The sequence below is a fragment of the Eublepharis macularius genome, chromosome 5 (assembly GCF_028583425.1).
Source record: "Eublepharis macularius isolate TG4126 chromosome 5, MPM_Emac_v1.0, whole genome shotgun sequence".
Classification (NCBI taxonomy): domain Eukaryota; kingdom Metazoa; phylum Chordata; class Lepidosauria; order Squamata; family Eublepharidae; genus Eublepharis; species Eublepharis macularius.
The window spans coordinates 115,056,504-115,076,600 of NC_072794.1; the positions used below are offsets into that span (position 1 = coordinate 115,056,504).

At 42.1% G+C, this 20,097-nt stretch overlaps 1 protein-coding gene across 1 annotated transcript; it reads right to left on the bottom strand.

Moving 5' to 3' along the window:
• Nucleotides 1–485: 485 nt before the first annotated feature.
• Nucleotides 486–19,903, bottom strand: RAB29 (RAB29, member RAS oncogene family). The gene is made up of 5 exons (XM_054982017.1): nt 19,158–19,903; nt 11,806–11,877; nt 8,915–9,096; nt 5,244–5,365; nt 486–4,405 (listed from the first exon to the last, which is right to left on the bottom strand). Exons 1-5 carry the CDS (start codon nt 19,279–19,281, stop codon nt 4,288–4,290), a joined length of 618 nt encoding a protein of 205 aa, XP_054837992.1. The 5' UTR covers nt 19,282–19,903; the 3' UTR covers nt 486–4,287.
• Between the last annotated feature and the right edge of the window lie 194 nt (nt 19,904–20,097).

A 20,097-nucleotide genomic window follows, 5' to 3' on the forward strand; every position in this document is an offset into this window, starting at 1 on the left:
TAGCAAAGGAATGTTTTGGTTTCATCCTCCCTCTCCCCCCCAACTGCATCTTCTCTCTCCTCCCCTCCTCCCCCCTCCTCTTCTATATTTGACCAGTTTCTGTACCATGTATCTGACGAAGAGAACTTGATTCTCAAAAGCTTATGCTACAATAAAATTGGTTAGTCTTAAAGGTGCTACTGGACTCTCTTTGATTTTGCTACTACAGACTAACATGGCTAACTCCTCTGGACATTTGGAAGTGTAAATCAGCCTCTATTACATGAGCTGAGCCATTTCAAACAATTGCAAATACACAAACTAAGGGAGCAAATCTAAGCAAGTATTAGAATTTTATTCAGTGGAGCTTGCTTTCTGGAAAATGTTCTTAGGATTGCAGCCTAAGTTACCGGTAGAGTGCATCACTATTTTAAAAAACAAAAATCCAACTCTTAACTCAGTTGCCATAAAGATTATTGAAACAAGAAACTAACAATAGTCCATCAAGCAATGCCATACATTTTATTTCAGTTTTAATTCAGTTTTTGTAATACTGCATTGGCTGTTGATTGGTACAGGTAGAAACATTGTTGCCACTGAGACATAAAAACAAATGTTCTCATATTAATATTTTGAAAGTGAAAAGAATATGAGAAGGATTCGGGAGTTTCTGAAATGCCACCAGTTGCTTAGGGTAGGTTTTAAATCAATATTGATAGAACAGTTTAATTTGAAAAAAGTCATGCAGTAAAGATTCTAGTAGTATAAGCTTCATTACTATACAACATAGTGCATATTTAATTGAGGATTTGTCTATTAAAGACCAATTTTTATCATCTGGATATTTGCCACATCCAAGACCATTAAAATATGTATTGCCTACATGTTACCAGGTGTGATCCCACTAAGTGCTGCAGTAGAGATGCCAGGGTATCATGCGCTGACAGAATTAAAGAAGTTGTTGTGGTATGGGATTTCCCCATCCCGTTAGGGGTGGGGGTGTATTTCTGCATTTTCTTTTTAGCCCTACCACAACCAAACAATGTGGGAAAAAGGGTACTACAAACAGATAACTAAACCTGGCTATGTCTGGCTTACAAGCACTTTGAGAGCAGATCTTCCTAATAGAAAAAAAATATATCAGATGCCACTTGATCTCATATCTATAATTGTTTCCAGTTTACTCACAAAATGAAGGGAAATGTAATAAATGTTTCATGTCAGAGCTAATCGAAGTAGCATAAATCACAAAAAGCTGTGTGCATGCATGCTTTTTAGAAAAGTATATATTTATGAACCCTTTAAATATTAAGAGTGCAGTGGTAGAAACTTTTGTAAAACAACATATGAATGATTAACACCAGATCTGGACAATGAGTTGCTAGTTTTGCAAAGCATAGTTGTACAGTTAGAAGTTCTGTGGTTTTAGGCTTATGTTTCAATTATATTCCACCTGGCCCCTTTGGGGAAAAAAAACTACTTGGAACTAGCTGTCCTTCTGCTTGCCTATTCATTTCTCACAAGCCAAGAGAGCTATACATGATAGTGATTTGAGGTGGTTGTTTTGGTTCAAAGCTCATTAGCCACCAAGCATCCATAAAAGGGATGTGAAAGAGATAACATGCACATATTCTCAGGTGCCAATTTCTAGATAACCTGTTATGATGACTTGAATTGCTCCCCCAATACTATAATAACCACATAAAACATTTCTATATATTTTCCTCAAATGCGTTACTACAGGCAATTAAAAAAGCAGCTTTGACTCCGAGCACAACCAGATTAGGTTATAAACTTGTTGCTCTGATACGGATTGGTGATGTCAGAGACGCCGTCTGAAACAAACTTGGGTAAGTTGTCCATAGGATATCTGTGCCAGCTATCTGCCACATTAATTTATACATCCAGCCAGTGCTTCTAAGTATGGGAAAGCAACCTATGTTTTTCCACACAGTAACTTTTCCTGTATGTTAAATTCTGCATTATCTACTGCCTTTTATAACTGGCACAGTGGGAAAGTGCTATTGGAATAACCAAGGTTAAAAGTGCATAGCAGTAATTAAAAATTGTATTATTAGTACAAAGGACACTTTCAAGTAATGTTAACATGATACCACCTCATTCATTTACACCTGTAGAATGTCATTAAAAATCCCAAATCTGCAATTTATATAGTACTTGTCTGAGGCTAGTTCTGTTGTGCTCCTGTAGCAAACAGTCTACACACATATTTGAATGCACTAAACCACAACAAAGTTCTGGAATGCTGCTTATCTATTCACTTAGCTTCTACAGCATTTTGCAGATCCAGCCCTGCAACCTACTGACAGCTCTGACCACCTTTAAAAATAAAAATGCACTAGGTGGCAACAGCTGCTGGTTTGGATGCAGACTAATACTTCTGCAGGTACAAAGATTTCCACCTACAGTGTGTGATCTTCCCCTCTCCCATGGCAGCCTGAAACACCCCAACCCCATTCTTGGGGGAGAGGGAACCCCAGTAACAGGATTTTGGAATGTATTTCAGACTCCCTGCAGAAGTGTGTGTGTTTGGTGGGGGGGGGTGGACTTCATAGCTGGAAAACCCTGTACCCATGGAAACAGTTTGGTTCCAACCGAATGCCTCTTGGCTCCATATCAAGATCCTAGTTTCCCTTCCAGTGTTCACACCATATCTAATTCCTGACTTAATAGCAGCTGTTTAGTAACCTTCACCTACAGAATAGTCTCCCCATGATAGACACTACAGGCTAAGTTCAACAGAATAATAAAGGGCATTTTAATTAGAAAATTCAGAAAATTGTTAGACTTTGATCTTAACCCTTTCTTCTATTTCTGAAGTCTTGTCCTGCATTGTGAAGCAGTGCTCCACTGCAGAATGCGTTCTTCTGCCACTTAGGTGCTTTCTGTTTACTGGATAATGCTGGTTTGCAACGAGCAGAAAGTGCCTAGCACCAGAACAACCACACTCTGCCATGAAGAACACTGCTGTGGAAACAGGAAAAAGGGTTATGATCCAAAGGCTGAGAATGTATCTTCCTATTATACCTGGCACACTATTCAACTTGGACTGAGGGTTTAAAACATTGCTGAAATATTTTATCAGAGATAATATGCAAAAAGCAAATAATCTTTCCAACAGTCCATATAGGAGCTTATAAATTAACCAAATTGTGGACAAAAATTCCTTCCTGTCTGTTTTTAAACAGAAGAATATACATCCACTCGCACATATTTCAATACATCTTAACATTTTTTAAACTTTAATCTTCCTAAATTGTGAACTGGCCAATTAAAAAAACTTTTAAAAATACCACTTTATACAACATTCTTCAAGCAGAAAAATCCAGCTATGGTTAAATCTTTTAAAAGGTGAAGTACCAAAAAAGCACGGGGAAGATTTAACTCTCATTTCTTGCCCTGCTGTGTCCTGTATTCTCCTTAGATCACGAAAACCAGTAGGTGGGCTTTCAGCCATCTACAGCTGTCTGTGCCCTCCACAGAAGGATGGCTGAAGGGAAGTAATTCATCAGAATTTGAAAAGGCAAATGAGATCCTAGATGGGAAAGGACTATAAAACGAAAGAATACTGCTGGTGCACTAATAAGGCATCAATGCAAAACCATTTACAGCTTTTGCCTCAATTCATTGCTTGCTGCTCTAATAAAATGACATCAGGAAAGGACTTAATTGTGCATCCCAAATAAAAACGGACAAAAAAGGCCACCAAGTTCATTGTAATTTTTCTTCCACTTAAATGCTGTTGGCTAAATTACACAAAAGCAGCAGTGAGCTTCTCAAGACAAATATGGCACCACAAGAAAAGTTGCTGTAAGACCATTCTGCAGTTGTGCCATAAGAAAGGATCATCACAGTCCAAAGTGAGTTTCCACAGATGAGACATTAAAGGCAGTTTGTTCCAAAGGGAGACTGAAGACAGAGCATACCCATAAGATAGACACAACCAGGTTGCTTTGGCTTCTTTTTCCTAGCAATGAAAGGTTTCTGTTGCCACTTTTCTTAGGCTAGCATCTTGGATCAGCCATGGCAGACACTTTCCCAGACCTGCAATGCGTTGCAATGAGCAGAAGATTCTTCATTCCAGAGCCAATCCAAGCTTTAATGACGAATGGAATGGCGAAAGTCAACACTGGGTGGCCCTCAACTTCAAAGATAATGGTTTCAGTCATCCCTACTGGGTAGAACAACTCCTTCTCTGCTGCTGCTCATGCCAATTCAACACTTAAAAAGCCAATACTTGTTTGAAAATCACTGTTGCTCCCTGATCTATTGCTGTTAAGTTTGCAGCTAGCAGCATCCCCAGTTGGGTGTGGATGCATCCTTCAGGTTGATGTAGTCTCCATGGCCTGGAACAGAAGAGTCTCCTTCACTTGATGACAACGCCATCATCTTCTCAATAAGGACTCTATGAAGCAACAGAATTAGGTTACAGAGCAAGAACTAAAAGCACTCAGCTGGAAGCAGCAAAGACATTTACAGCCTCTCCATAATGGAGGGGGTTATCTTTACACCTAGAATCATGTAATTATGGAGTTCTATCACTATTTATGCTGCACCTTTCAAACCAGAAGTTTAAAACTAAAAGCATCCTGGTAGTGGGTATGGTTTATAACTTGCAAAGTGTCTTAGGCTCTACAGCTTCACCTTCCCAGTTCTCCCTTGCTACTAACCAGTTCCTTTGAAGTCTCACACTAATCCTCCCCATAACCTCAACAGCTTTTTGTTTGAATGCCTACTGGCCTACAGACTAAATTTTAGCAGCTCCATTGCACTGGATGAGTAAGGATCTGAGAGTTTGTCCCATTCACCTCCTTACATCAAGTCCCAAATGAAATATCTAAAATCATCTTTTCACACAAAACTAAAATGGGTCTTTTTGAAGATGAACACCATCAACAGCATCTGTAGTCAAGTGATCAAAAATTAAGTCTTTCATGCTCTGCTGCGTGACTGAACTACAAGGGACATGGGCTTGTTATGGACTTCATCTACAGACACTGTTCACCACAGCTCCAATTTCTCAAGCCACTGTTACATCCTAAACCATGGTCATTACCTAAAAGGCAGCCATCTCACTACAAACCAGTGTAATATCTCTGACGTTGAAATTATCCGTTTTACTCCAAACCCAGGGCATCACCACATTAGAATGAAAAAAAAATCCCTTAATAAGTATAGGCTTTGTACAAGTCAGCGATGGCTTCAGTAGCTTTTAAACATCCTAAAAATGGCATTTTACCTACCTCATAGATTCATTTACATTTTTGTTTTCCTTGACAGATGTTTCAGTCCACCCAGTAAAAGCGTTTTCTTTACTGAATCGATCAATTTCTTCCCTGGTCATAGCCCATGAAGAAAGGTCACACTGGAAAAGAAAATTCAGGAATGGTCAACTCACCTTTAAAACTGCTTACAAACAAGCATGTGTCTTTTTCTTGTCGCACTCAAAAGTCTGCTTATGGCAAGACATTACACCTTGCATTTTTATTAAAAGAACAACGTTTATGCAACTACAGCTTAAACTGGCAAAGTAAGTCGTGGAACAGAACATGCAGCTCTGCTTCAGATTTTCACAGTTCAAAATGAGTCTCACTGAGGTCAAGGCAAGTTTGGACATAAGGATAATTTGCTTCATTTCCAATTCAATACCTCAGTTTTGGCCCTTGAGGGCCAGGAAAGGGGCCTGTAGCCACCTGTTATGTCCATCAGCACGATCTTGGGGGTGACGATCATAGCCTCACCCTTGCCTTCTGTAGGTCTAGGGATGCTGCTTTAGCTCCGCTGATCCACCCCCCCCCCAACTGGTCAGGCAAGATCAGGGACTGAAGAGCTCTCTTGGGGGCTTCTCTGAACTGGCTCAGGTCCTGCACAGTTCTCCAGAGACATTAAAGCCAGATCAGCCCTTTGAGGCTTTTGCACAGCTCAGACATTACTTTACATGGCTTAAACAAACAAACACACCACCACGAAATTTTGAGGAACTACATTAAAAGAAAAAAAAATAGTCCTTTTCCATAATAGCAAAAGCCAAAACAAAAATAAATAGACCAGTTTGACTCAGCTCTAAATCAGGGCAATAAACAGGAAGAAAAATAATCACTCATATCAAAGGGAGCTGGTTTAATCTATAGTTATTTACTTCCTAAAATGCAAAGCTGCAATAGCGGTATATAGGGACTGGCTGCTTATACTCTGGTCCGGTTTTCTTGGCATAATTATGTTAAATGCCATAATAGAGTGCCTTCCCCTCATCCTGAAAAGGAAACGGAAGGGCTATCATTCTCCCCTTCTGCTATTCTCCCAATAAGAGCCAATTATTTTGAAGCAGATAGCTAACCCTCATCAAGCAGAAACTGGAAATTGCATACATTTGCATAAGGCAATACAACCATTTAAAAAACCCTTTTTCTGGGGCTCATTTTTTATTTGTTCCTAAAGAAACTAAGAAAGGATTTGCAAGATCCTTGAGCCTGCTACAGTGCCCAGCTGTAAATCTAGAAGTCTGAATGCATCCTTTAAAAAAAAAAAAAAACCTTTGCTGTAATGTGAATTTGCCCAACGTTCAGGACCCAACCATTGGAGTTTAGCCTGGTTTTATCTCCACTGGATTAAGGAATTGTCCTTGATACACAAAGAGACAGCTTCCCAGATTAAGTCAGAGTACCTTGCTGGCTCTGAATATGAGCAATGAGCTAGGGATCCTCATCACAGATCTCAGCAAAAAAACTCATTATGGGGAAGGAATAGCCTGCAGTAGTTACAAAAAGAACAAATCTTCCTGACAATTGAATTGGCCCAAATGCTGCAAAACATCAGCCAGAGATTCTCCTATTGAGGGCTAAGGTTAACAGGCAGCCACCAAAGCCCAAGCACCCCTGCCAACCCACTGGCCCCATATGGCAAAACAGTAGCCATGGCTACTTGCCCCCTTTTGCTGTACAGCAGTGGGAGAACTGGCCCTGCTAGGAGCCCTCCCTGCCCTTGGCCCAGTATCTCTAACATGTGTTGACGACTACCCTTCCATTCATAGGGAGAGAGCAAACAACTAGTATCTTCTCCCTCAGGACAGGAACAGGTTGCTTCTGCCAGTCACTGGCTCACTCATCTGAACAAGTGAGCATGCAAGAAATGCTGCCAGGAGCAGACAGCACTGCTGCTTACCTTTTCCTTTTAGGGAGGGCTGCTGCTGCTCCTAGGGGCCACCACTACTTGCTTATCCTTGTAACCACTAGAATTGGGTTTGGGAGCAACAGCTCCACTACTCAGATAAAAGTGGTATCCTGGATGAGAGGGGCGGGGAAGCAAATGTTGGCTCACCATACAGAGGAAGGTGCTGTTTGCTGTCACTGATCACTTGTGCACTGGCAAGCAGGGATGGCAACTTAGGAGGAAGCGACTTGCTCCCTGGCCTCTTTTGTCCTTTGGCAGCAGCTGCTCCTGCCCCTCCTCCTAGAAGTCATCATCACACACTTACTGGCCAAGTGGCTCAGGCAGCACCATAAAGCAACATGCATGAATAAGGCCAGCACCAATGAGGAGACTGAGGCAGCAGTGGTGTGTTTAGTTGGGGGAGGGGCACACAGGAAACTATCTTGTTCATTAAAACCTGGAGCAGATCTGGCTTTCTTTTCTGTGTTATATCATTTAAACTCCCCCAGTCTCAAACTGTGGGCTCATCAGCCACAACAGACTGCAAGCAGCTAAAGATGGCATCATTTAAGTAGCCATTACACAACGAGTCACTTAGCAAACTTTTAAGTGCTTAAGCAAATACTGTAAATGGTGTGGTTGCGTATGCCTATTATGTAATGTATATTATGTTTACATACTATCTCAGCAGACTCCATCCCACTGACACATTTGCATCTTTCCAAGGATCTCCAAGCTGGCACAGATGGAGGTTATCCCTTTGCATTCTCACAAGAGCAATGTGAACTTGACACAACTAGCCCAAGCGACTTTGGATGAGCCCACAAACAGCTGGATTTGAACTGAGGCCTTCCTATTCAACTCTAGAAAGTTGTGTTGGCTTTCACTACACTGATTGCCTAAAAGCAGAGCAGTCTACCCATCTCTCCCCACAGATCATCCTGCGCAGTCCAGGTTAGCCTCAGCCATAAGCAGAGAGCAGGGGCACTGTCAATAAAGGACCCACTGCACAAATACCACCAGATGACATAAACTAGCAAGTCAAGCCACCAAGTCAGGGGCAAGCAACTTCCGCCCCAGGTTGTCAACGAGCCTGGCCAAGTGGAAAAACTCCTTTCTAACCTAACAAGGCAGTTAAAAGCTTGAGCATAAAGAAAGTCTGTTTATCAAGTCTTCCCAAAGGTTTACAGTAACACAATTACTCTGGCACAGGATATACGTCCATCTTCTAAACATGATACCTCTAGTCATGGTACTTCTTGATGCTCCAAGACAAGAGGAGGGGGAAAAAAGAATGTATGGAGAAAAGGTTCCCGCTAACCTTAGTGGGTTAAAACTAAGGAACCAGAATAAGTAATCACAAGCCATCTTTTATAAGTTCACCCTCACCTCAGCTTTACAGCAGATCCCCTTTTGCTCACTTCCTTCACCCTTTGCCTACCTGCCACCTCAGCCTACAAACTGCTTGTTCACTCTCTGCATCTCCCAATAAGCCCTGGCCTTAGAGACTCTACAATGCTGCTGCTTATCACAAACACCCAGTCAGGTTTCTTGACTGTGGAAATCTATTGCTTGTTTAGATAAGTGGGATCACCAACACCTGAGCAGCAAAGAACAAATGCACAGAAGTGATGCCAGGGAAGGTAAATCCATTTCAATTGCTGCTGGAACAAAAGCAATCTTGTCATCATACCCGCCCCACCTCCCCCCGTTGCCCTAGTTAGCCACCTATAGGAAAAGATGGACCTGTCCATTCTGCACTCACTTTATTAGCCAGCAGCAAGCAAGGGACAGGGCTTCCATCTGGCAGCTTCAGCTTGCTGTCTAAATCCTGCTTCCATTTCTGGCAGCTGGTGAAGGTACTAATGCTGGTGACATCAAACATGATGATGCAGGCTGATGCCTCTCTGTAGTACAGCCGAGTCATGGATGTGAACCGTTCTTGACCTGGAAGTTGAAGGTGGAGACTTAATTGTTATCTTGAGACAATGGTCCACAGTGTTCCACACAATAAAAAGTCTCCACAAATACAGAAATTATCAAGGCAAGACAAAACACAAACAGCATTATTATACCAATGGATTCACTCCTACTTGCTGCCTGATGGCAAGTGAAATAAAGAAACAAAAAGTGGAACAAGGTTGACTAAAGTGGGCTCATTGTATGCATTGTATGCTTGAGGTATCTGTGATTGAGCCAGTGTGGTATCGTGGTCAGAGTGTCAGACTAGGGTCTGGAAGACCCACGTTCAAACCCCTACTCTGCTATGGAAGCTTGCTGGGTGACCTTGGGCCAGACACACATTCTCAATCTATGTTACAGGACTGCTGTTAGAATGATAAAATGGAGGAAGGGATAACTAGGTTGGAAGCTGCTTTGAGAAAAAAGCAGCATATAAATATCTTAAATAATAAAAGGAAGATAGAAAGGAACAGAAGCAAAGCTTGTTACTGTCGTTGCCCTGCTCACTCCAAACATGAAAGGTAATCCACACGGTAGGGATTTTCTGAATTGTTCCACCTGGGAGGAGCTGGTACTCTGCCTTCTACTTTTTTAGCTAAGCTACAAGAGACAAATTATACGAGGAGGAGGACGTTAAGGGAGTCGCAATGTTAGCCAGGAAGCTGAGTTTTAAAAGAGACTGGAAGGCTTTGTCAATTTCCCCTCTCTACAGAGCCAGGGATTTAGCTGCTCAGGTTTATTTCCTCTTTGCCTCCTAGAAGGGGAGGTGAAAATGACAGAGCCTTAGGGAGGCAAAGAGGAAATTAACAAACCTTTTGAGCAGTGATCTCCCTGGCTCTGTAGAGAGGGGAAATTAACAAAGCCTTCTGATCTCTTTTAAAACTCAGCTTCCGGGCTAACATTGCGAGTTTCTTCATGTGCTCCTCCTCCTGTAATTTGTCTCTTATAGCTTGGCTCTTTGAAAGTTGTATGTTTCCTTGAGTACAATTGGTGCTCTGCTAGGGAAGCCACCCTTATAGCTTGAAAGCTGCTTTGAATATCAGTTGTCCTCACTGAGAAGCAAGAAAGATGTGGATGAGAGGATAAGAATTCTGCATGTAGCTAGAGTTTTCATTTGCTGTTTTCACCACATCGATTCCCAATTGCTGAAGAAACAAGTCAGTTTTTAAACTGAACAGTAGATTTCCTTTTTGGCAGAGGGAATCATTCCAGTTTAACCAGTAAGAAAAGATGCGGCTGTGCAATGAGAGAACACGCACACCCCTTTGTAGTAAGTATTAAGAGCTAAACCACACAAGATGAATTACACACAATGTTAGCCAGGAAGCATAGTTTGAATTTCACCACTCTCTACAGAGCAGGCTAGATTGCTCCTCAAAGGGTTTGTTAATTTCACCTCTCTACAGGGCCTGCAAAGATCCTTCCTCAGAGGGTTTGTTAATAATTGACAGAGCCTTTGGGGAGCAAAGAGAAAATTAACAAACCCTCTGAAGAGCGATCTTTGCTGGATCTGGTGAAATTCAAACTACGCTTCCCGGCTAACACTGTATCTCCCTTCACTTGAGCGTCCTTGTGTAATTCGTCTTGTGTAGTTTAGCTATAAGGGCAATAACCATTACCAGCAACCATCTTCAGGGTGTTCCAAGAACTGCCATTTCCAGGACTAGCCAGTTCGGTGTAGTAGTTAAGAGCACGGGACTCTAATCTGGAGAGCTGGGATTGATTCCCCACTCCTCTACTTGAAGCTAGCTGGGTGACCTTGGGTCAATCGCAGCTTCTAGGAGCTCTCTCAGCCCCACCCACCTCACGGTGATTATTGTGGGGATAATAATAACATACTTTGTAAACGGCTCTGAGTGGGCGTTAAGTTGTCCTGAAGGGCAGTATATAAATCGAATGTTGTTGTTATTACAGATACAACAGAGTAAATATGTTCATAGAAAATTTGTGATAGGATTGAGTGCTTTTGAATCCTTTTTTACTTTTCACTCCCTACCCCAACTGTATTTGCAGAGTACCAAAACACTCACACCAAGGACTAATATTTAATAACTGCCACCACCAAGTTTGTTAGGGTCAATGCGGACATCCCAACACCAACAGAACTTGATGTAATGAAGTATTGTAAGACATCCACAACTTCCTGTCCCAGCGTGAGATCTAAGTTTCCTTTGCTAAAGGTACTGTGTTTATCCAAAAAGAAGACAACACTGAACGTAAAATGATTCCCGTAAAAAAGGTTATACATAAAAGGTTTTATTACTACACATTACTATAACTTGTATGCAAATGTAAGACTCTTCTCCTTTTCTTGATTGCACTTGTGGAAAAAACAGTCTTCCTTTTGTGTAAATAGGGTAGTTTATTTAGAAAAAAAGCAGACAAAAATAGCAAGACCCAATATTACCTAGGTACACTACCTGGCTAAAATGGGAATGGCAAACCTTGCATATAGGTGACAATGGGCTTTCCAGCTGATGTTTCCTTGCTACCAAAAAATTGCTCAAATCTACAAAGATTTGTTTTCCAAAGCTCTTAATTTTTTAGGGAAACTACTACATGCATCATACAAGACTTACTTAACAAAAACAGCACTTGGAAGTTATCCTTCGCTGAAGGGAAAGACAAATGAGCAGCATAATTAGAACAGATAATAAAATGCTACAAAGATCCAGGGAACTTTACATAGCTCACCTGCGATGTCCCAAAGCTGTAACCTCACAGTCTCAGACTCTGACCATTGTACCACCTTCAAAGCAAAGTCCACTGGGTAGTCATGGAAAGAAAGAAAGAAAAAGAATTGAGCAATTATGCTCCCTATTGGGAGAGGTGTCATGCTCAAGCTAGAGCATTTAGTTAGCACTGTTCACTTCATAGAATATTTTTATGTTCCAGTACATGAAGGATGGATAAAACCTGAGGACCACTAAGCATGTGGTGGTTACTTTACTCAACCCCCCTTGGTTTTAACTGTGCTTTGGACAGCTGGTTTGTAGGTTCTAGTTTTGTGGTTTAAGCATCATCATCTCCTTGACTCCCACCCCACTCAACATTTCTAGGTAGTTGCAGCAACTTGCATCCACCACAGGAGGTCAAAAGCTGCAGCCATTCACTGGCTTGGATCCACCAGTGTTGCCTCCCACTTCTTCTGCAGCACAAAATGCCACAGAAATACTCCAGTGGATCCAAATAAAAAAAATAGCGCTGTTACTATCTTAAGTAACTCTGTAAAAAGACTGTGCACGTGTATGTATGTACAAATAAACTCACACACGCACAATTAAGTCCTGAATCCTAAGCCTTCTATTTCAGAATGTATTTCCCTGAAATATAGCAGATAATACACAGAACACATCCTAATTTGCCTTGAGGTGAAAACTTCGTATTAACATTTCTCAATAGATGTATTGTCGAAGGCTTTCACGGCCGGAGAACGATGGTTGTTGTGGGTTTTCCGGGCTGTATTGCCGTGGTCTTGGCATTGTAGTTCCTGACGTTTCGCCAGCAGCTGTGGCTGGCATCTTCAGAGGTGTAGCACCAAAAGACAGTGACACTGAGAGATCTCTGTCTTTTGGTGCTACACCTCTGAAGATGCCAGCCACAGCTGCTGGCGAAACGTCAGGAACTACAATGCCAAGACCACGGCAATACAGCCCGGAAAACCCACAACAACCATTTCTCAATAGGTCATTTTGTTCTGCACAATTACATTCATTACAATATGATAGTATCTGCAGCACTATCATATCTGCCATTAGCACAAGGGCCATTGTCTCCAACAGCAGCTGAAGAAGGTTTGAATCCAGTAGCATCTCAAGGATCAACAAGAGACTCCAGGGTATAAGCTTTCAAGAATCAGGTTATACCCTGTTGGTCTTTAAGGCGCTCCTGGACTCCAAACTTGCTCATCTACTGCAAACAAACATGGCTACCCAGCACTTGAACATGCACATATCCTAGTGCTAGGACTCATCAAGATTCTCCTGGAAAGTGGCAATTACTGAAGAGTTATTGGTAAATAACAGCCTCTGCCCCAGAAGTAATGCTGGGCACAAGCACTCTGCTTAAGTGCAGCAATACCTTAATGTTTTGACTGTGATGATGTCCTCTTGGTAGTCTAGTGACAGATCATAGGACCTTTCCAGTCACTTGCACTGTGCCCAACTAAATTTTAGCCATTTCAGACACTCAATAGTACTGTCTCCTCATGGCCCCAACATAGATATTAAACAAGTAGATTGGTGTATGTGTATGGGGAATTGTGATGCTCTTCATTGCTAGATGAATCTCATAAGATATATCCTTTGCTCCCAAATAGGGCAGAAGGGGGAAAACTACAACCTGTCAACAGCTAAGCAACCAAAAAATAAAATCTCAAAAGTTTAAAGGATAATCTTATTATGTGATAGAACATGGCAGATAAGTTGTTTTCCTCTGTAGATATGATTACCCTTCTACCATTACAATCCATGCTGCATTTACAAAGAAAAAATAAAGAGTCACAACATATTTTATCTGGTGCAGGCTTTGGATGCTGAGAATCTATGATACCCTGTAACAAACATGCAAGCTCAGCAAAAATTATAGATACCGAGTAAGAAAAACGGCATTCAGTTTGTAATAAATACACCCACCTACGCTAAGTGAATGCTCTTAGGGCTATACCAGTCTCTAAGCATGCTGTAAGTTTGTGAACATATATAACGTACTAGATGGATCTTATACTCAAATAGCAATTGCAGCAAACAACCACAACAACGGAATAAGCTTTGATACCAAAGCCCTGACCCAGCTATCCCAAACAGGCCTGATCTAATCAAATCTCAAAGCTAAGTAGGGTTGGCCTTGGTTAGTAATTGGATGGGAGACCTCCAAAAAAGACTAGGGTCGCTACTCAGAGGCAAGCAATGGCAAACTATCTCCGTTAGTCTCTTGCCTTGAAAACCCCAGCAGGAGTCTAAGTTGACTGCAACTTGACGGCACTTCTCATCACTATCAAAAGGGAGATCATAGGAGCCTCTTTCTCCAACTCCTCCCACCTCTTCCCATCTGATCCCCTCTATCAACTCAAGGCTACAATGAAATATTAGAGAGGACCACATTTTGCAGCCACAATAGAAAGAGCAGGAAAAAATAATTCATACTGTTTTAAATAGGGTCCCTCTTACATAATGGAGATAGTTTGAATTAAGAAGTCTAACCCTACTAATCTTACCCAGGGACTGACTGTGTTCTTTAAGTAATGATTTTACAGACCTAGTACAAAATGAAAGAAAAAACATACAAATGTTATGCTCAATAAGTTTTTTTAAAGACAAGTAATGTATTAAAAATAAGCAGTGTTTTGAACCGCCAAAGAACTACTTGCAAATTTAGAATATTTTATCTTCTATCACTAGTAACGTATCATACATTATATAGTAACTGTTTCATAAACTCTAGTTGAGGTGAATTATTATAACAATGCAACCGCCAACAACACATGCATCCAATCCAAGTAAACAAAACAAATCCCATCCCAGACACCCAAGAACTGTACATTTTCCTAAGGCAAAAAGCCCCAACACATTGCAAACACGAACAGGGTGAGTGGTCCACAGCTATTACCTACCTCAGAAGATCTTAAATGTTTGCGCTGTAACCCGCCTTTCCCCTCAGAAATCTTAAAGAAGGAAAAAACTATTGCAACCCTCTCGCGCGTGTAAATGCAGGGGAATGAAACTGAACCTTTTGTGCATCAACTCCTCAGTAGGATGTAGACTCAGTGTTAGTGATCTTTGACCCAGATCTTCATTCTGGACTCACCAATGAGTAGATGAAAGCTAACAGAAAATGAGAGGGGCTTCCCTTAGTTGATAACATGAATCTATTAAGATTAAGAGACTGTTCATTAAAATATGTGATGTCTTCTAGTGCTTGTGAACTATCCAAACCCTGTATAGCTTTCAGGTGAAGCTTTTAAATATGCAACTGAATGCCAAGCTACAAGTGACACCTGAAACAGGTTGGACACTTGTCAGCTTCCCTCAAGTTTTGATTGGAAATGTAGGCATCCTGTTCTTGCAGCTGTAATGGAGAGCCAAGCTATAAAACCAGGATGCCTACATTTCCCATCAAAACTTGAGGGAAGCTGATAAGTGTCCAACCTGTGTAAGGCGTCACTTGTAGCTTGGCTCTGATTTCCATCAAGATCTTCTACGTCCTCTGCAGACCCTACGCATACTGAGAGTTGCATGATGGGTGAGCCACATCAGCTGACACCAGGACAAAGTATACCAGTTTAAGCATGAAGTATACCAGTTTAAGCAGCTGATCTCCTCCATAACTGCATGTTAATTTGTCTTAAACAGCAGTGGCTTGGATCCCACCAGGCATTCCTGCTAACATTTCCTTCAACAGAATGCAACTTCAGCACCTCCCCCTCCTGCTACAACATAAAATGCTGAAAGCTGATGGGGATCACCAGGAACAGAATGGTGGGGGGTTTGAGGTCTGCAGACGAAAAGGAAATCAGCAAAAATGCCTCTTCTGTCAGTAGAAATCCTCCACAAGATCCAACCCACTACTTTTGCCAGAACGGGTGTTTCTTCCAGCCAGGGCTTTTTTTCTGGGAAAAGAGGTGGTGGAACTCAGTGGTGGAACTCAAGACCGCACAATGACATCACTTTGGGTCAGCTGGAACAAGGGGGGGAGTATTTTAAAGTTTAAATTGCCCTCGGCGAAAATGGTCAGATGGCTGGTGGCCCCGCCCTCTGATCTCCAGACAGAGGGGAGTTTAGATTGCCCTCCGTGCCACTCAGCCATCTGACCATTTTTAAGAGGTGCCGGAACTCTGTTCCACTGTGTTCCCACTGAAAAAAAGCCCTGCCTCCAGCCAAGACAACAAAAACAAATTAGAAGAAACTTGGAAGAAGCTGTCCATCTAATAATTAAACAATTTCAGTCATAGTCCATTTTTGCACCTGCTATAGTCTTCAGAAACGTCCATACTGTCATGAAGCTTACGGGATAACTTTAGGTCAGTCATTCTCTCTCAGCCTAATCTACCTTAGAAACACAGAACATAGAATCAGAGCTGGAAGGGACCCCCTGTTTGCTCGCTCCAGATCCACCTTACAGGGTGGTTGCGAAGATAAACTAGAGGAGGGGCGGGTGATGCATGCTGCCCTGAGCTCCTTAGAAGCACAACAGGCTAGAAATGTATAAATAAATACCCAGGCCTTGACATTTAGAATTCTTCAGGATGTGTTTGTTTTCAAGAATTTAGAATCAGAATAGCAAGTGGTGTATCACATTGCTCATTGTTCATACTGTGACTTCAGCATTTGTAATGCCTTTTGATGTGAACCATATAATTCAATGTGTAGGAGAGCTACTCATCACAGAAACACAGGCACTTGAAAAACTCAGAGTTTATGACAAGGGCCGTCATCACACGGGCATCTCTTCTGTTAAATTTACAGCATATAGTATCCTACCTGTTATCGGCACAGTAACGTTTCTTTGGGTCACCTAACGGCTCTTCGCGCCACCAGCTGTCTACACCGAAGCACTCTGTTCTGTTCTCTCTAACCGCGCAGAAGCAGCTCCTCCCCCTTTTTTTAATTATTCTGTCGTTTAATTCTGCTATAACGGAATAACAGCATATAAACATTCCGTTAGAGCAAAACATTACGACCCTTTTGTTTTTCCAGCTTTGAAATTATATAAATAGCCCTTTGCCCGCAGAAAACTCCCTGTCTGACGTGATCCCCATCGCTGAAGACTCTGCCATGGCGATTGAGTCATTTTTACTTCAGCAGAAAGTTTGCATTGTGTTATGTCGTTATGGCGTTATAAGGACATAATAAAATTTTAAAAAAGGGGAGTCGCAGGAAGAAATGGATTCTGGGATTGAAGGGAGGGCATAGGACGTTGCGAGGCGAAATACATTGATGTGAGGCATTCACACTGAGGCACAAAATAGCGCGACTATCAAGCACAAAGCAGAAGAGAGAAAATTGCTACAGTGTTGGAATAAGGTGGGTGTTTGCCGGGAAATAGCGCCATTTTAGCGCTAAATAAAAGCCCGTGTGACGACGGCCAAGAAGAGTTAGTACGGTGCAGTGGTTAGTGTTGGACAAGGATCTGGGAGGCCCATGTTCAAATCCCCACTCTGACATGGAAGCTTGCTGGGTGACCATGGGGCAGTCACACTCTCTCAGCCTAACCTACCTCACAGGGTTATTGTGAGCATAAAATGGAGAAGACTGATGTAAGCTGCTTTGGGTCTCCATTAGGGAAATCTGCAGGGTATAAATGAAGTAAAATAAATAAACTATACTTACATCTCACATCCCTGTTCCTAAGCCCAGTTTCTCAGGACTGTGTCTGTCAGTTGAGTTCATCCCCTGAAGTTCTCCTACACTTTCCTATTTTCTTGGAGGTGAAGAGTACTGTTCTGAGAAGAGGGGTCTTTTCAGTGTGGCACTCAAAATATGAATTGCCCGCCCCTTCAATCATCCACCAGGCACCAGATTTATTAAGTTGCTGGCACCAGGTGAAGGCAAACCTATTTATCCAGGCCTTTTGAGTTGTTTGGTCATTCAAGCACACACATACTGCTTCTTTCTGTTTGTCTGCTGTTTGTAGAGCTCTTTGACTGTCTTATTAATTTCATTCTATTTTACTTGCTGCCTCATTATGACACTTTTATTGATTTTCATTAGTTTTACTATGTTTTAATGCCAGCCCTGGAATTTTAAATGCTATGAGCATTCTATTCTAAGAGTGTTTTTTCCCTTTCATTTTGTTTAAATCTATAAGGAATCTCTGGAATGAAGACCAAGCTGGAAATGAAATGAAAATCACCTAGTGCTTTCATCCCCATTTTATAAATTGGGAATAAGAATCAAGTGCATTAAGAGAGCATACACACATTAAATGCATCTATCAAGCTGACTTATTTATGTTGGAAGAGTTCCATTGCTTCCAGGGGGAGGGGGAGGAGAGTCTGACTACACTCCGCTCCGAATATCCTGTCTGGCAGGCCTACCATTCATAGAATGAGCGCATTACTAAAGAACACTATTGGGCTAGAACATCACACATTTTGTGTGTTTTTGTTGCACAATACTGATAACATCTAGATGTAGGAAATAACTCAAGAAATTATTGCCCTAGCGGCACTTACTCGCTTGCCCGCACTCTCTCTGTTTTACTCACACTCCCACAACCTGTCTTTATTACATCACACACACTTCTGTTGTTAAAGTGGTAGTTAATGGCCTCAGCTGATTCCTTGCAAAATGTAGAAACCAGAAAGGATCATCCCCTGCTCGACACACCCAGCCTAAATCTTTCCTCTCCAATTCATATTAATATACATTTCCCTAAAAGAACTGCACAATCTCCATAATACCTTTAATTAGGACAAACCAAATGACATGTAATGTAACAGTGTGCAAGCTTTCAAGTTCACTAGAACCCTTTATCAGGCCGAATGTCTAAAAAATATTCTTGAAAGAAAGGAAAATTCCTCAGGATGTGGTTGGAGGATTGCAACCAGTACTTTAGAGTTCTAACAGAACAAATGCAGAGAATGGTAGGCAGAAGATAGATGACAGTCCGTTAGTGGACTACTGATTGGTTTCCAGTGAGCCACCAAGCCCTTGGATTCTTCCCAGGAATCATGCACTTGTCAAGTCCAGCAAGGTGTTTCTTAAGATCTTAAATAACAGCATACTCAGGATCACTCTGCCCAGGGAGCTACACCTTCATTGCAAAGGCTTGCCTGACAATGCATTTTTGCTTTGTAAATTTAATTCATGCCACAGATCACAAGAATTCTAGCAGACAACGCAAGCCTGAAGTCAGTCAATGTTAACACAGCGCTTGGTGTAGGCAGTTTCTCCTATGAGACCAAAAGCCACACACACACCACTATTGATCAGACATTAGGTTAAAAGACACCAAATCTTTAGAATCAATCGTATAATTTCATCACAACTCACCCTCCCTCCATTGCAATTATGTCTCTTAAACGTGCTGGGAGAAAAGTCACTCACCTCCAACAGTAGATTTATAATGCTTGTTGAAACTATCGTTAGCATATCGCTGGACCAGCGAGGTCTTCCCCACTGTGGCATCCCCAATAATCAGCACTTTGAACATATGGTCGTGATGACCCATGTTCCGAAGCAATCAAGCAGACCGATAGAAGCGCCCCGTTTGTTCTCTGCCAGGTGTGAAAAGGGGCACCGCGCTTTCCTCTACAGAGAAGCAAGAGCTGCAGTTCAATGTAGCTTTCGAAATACAGGCAATCCAGACCCTAACACCTGCTCCCGTCTACAAGCAGCATTTCCTAAGGAAAGAAATCTTTCTTCCGTGTATGCCCCGGAGCGAGAAGAAGGGTCAGAAACGGGTTTGTGCAGCTTCCGCGTTTAACTTCTGCAAACAGACCTCTAGCCGGTCATTCAGGCAGCCAGCACCCTGCATCTTTTGCAAGAATTATTAGCCAAGAGATCTGCCCGCCCCATTTACGTCTCAAAAAATGTCTAAATGCATCCTAAGCGGTCTACACCCGATAAACACCAGTCGCGCATCTGCTGGGCGGGCAGCCCGAACCTCCACATGCAAACATGCAGTAGAAGCAACACGCCGAGCCCTGCCGAACGAATCCTCCAACTAGAAAAGAAAATGCCAACAGAGCATTGATTCAAGCGAGAGTTTAACCGCGGCTTTCTTTTTTTAAGACGGGGCACGCGCTTGTCTCCCGAGAGCACTTTTTTCTTCTTCTCCAGCCGCGCCTTTCTGCCTGCTCCAGACTATCATGTGAGAAAGGCGCCCAGCTTCAGTGGCCCATTAAATGAACTACATTACCCGGCATGCATAGAATGAGCAGGGTCCTTAACGGCGGAAAGCATTGCCTAACGGGAAAGGTAGTGTTTCAGGTAGGAAAAATCTATAGGGTTGCTGTATGATACGTTACAGGTGTGCAAAGGAGGA

Excerpts from the sequence above, each read along its gene's own strand:
- RAB29 (XM_054982017.1), bottom strand. The coding sequence starts at position 19,281 with ATGGGTCATCACGACCATATGTTCAAAGTGCTGATTATTGGGGATGCC. Across the intron at positions 11,878-19,157 it reads TTATAAATCTACTGTTGGAG|TGGACTTTGCTTTGAAGGTG; the intron begins GTGAGTGACTTT and ends ATGACTACCCAG. Across the intron at positions 5,366-8,914 it reads GCTTGCTGCTGGCTAATAAA|TGTGACCTTTCTTCATGGGC; the intron begins GTGAGTGCAGAA and ends TTTCTTTTCCAG.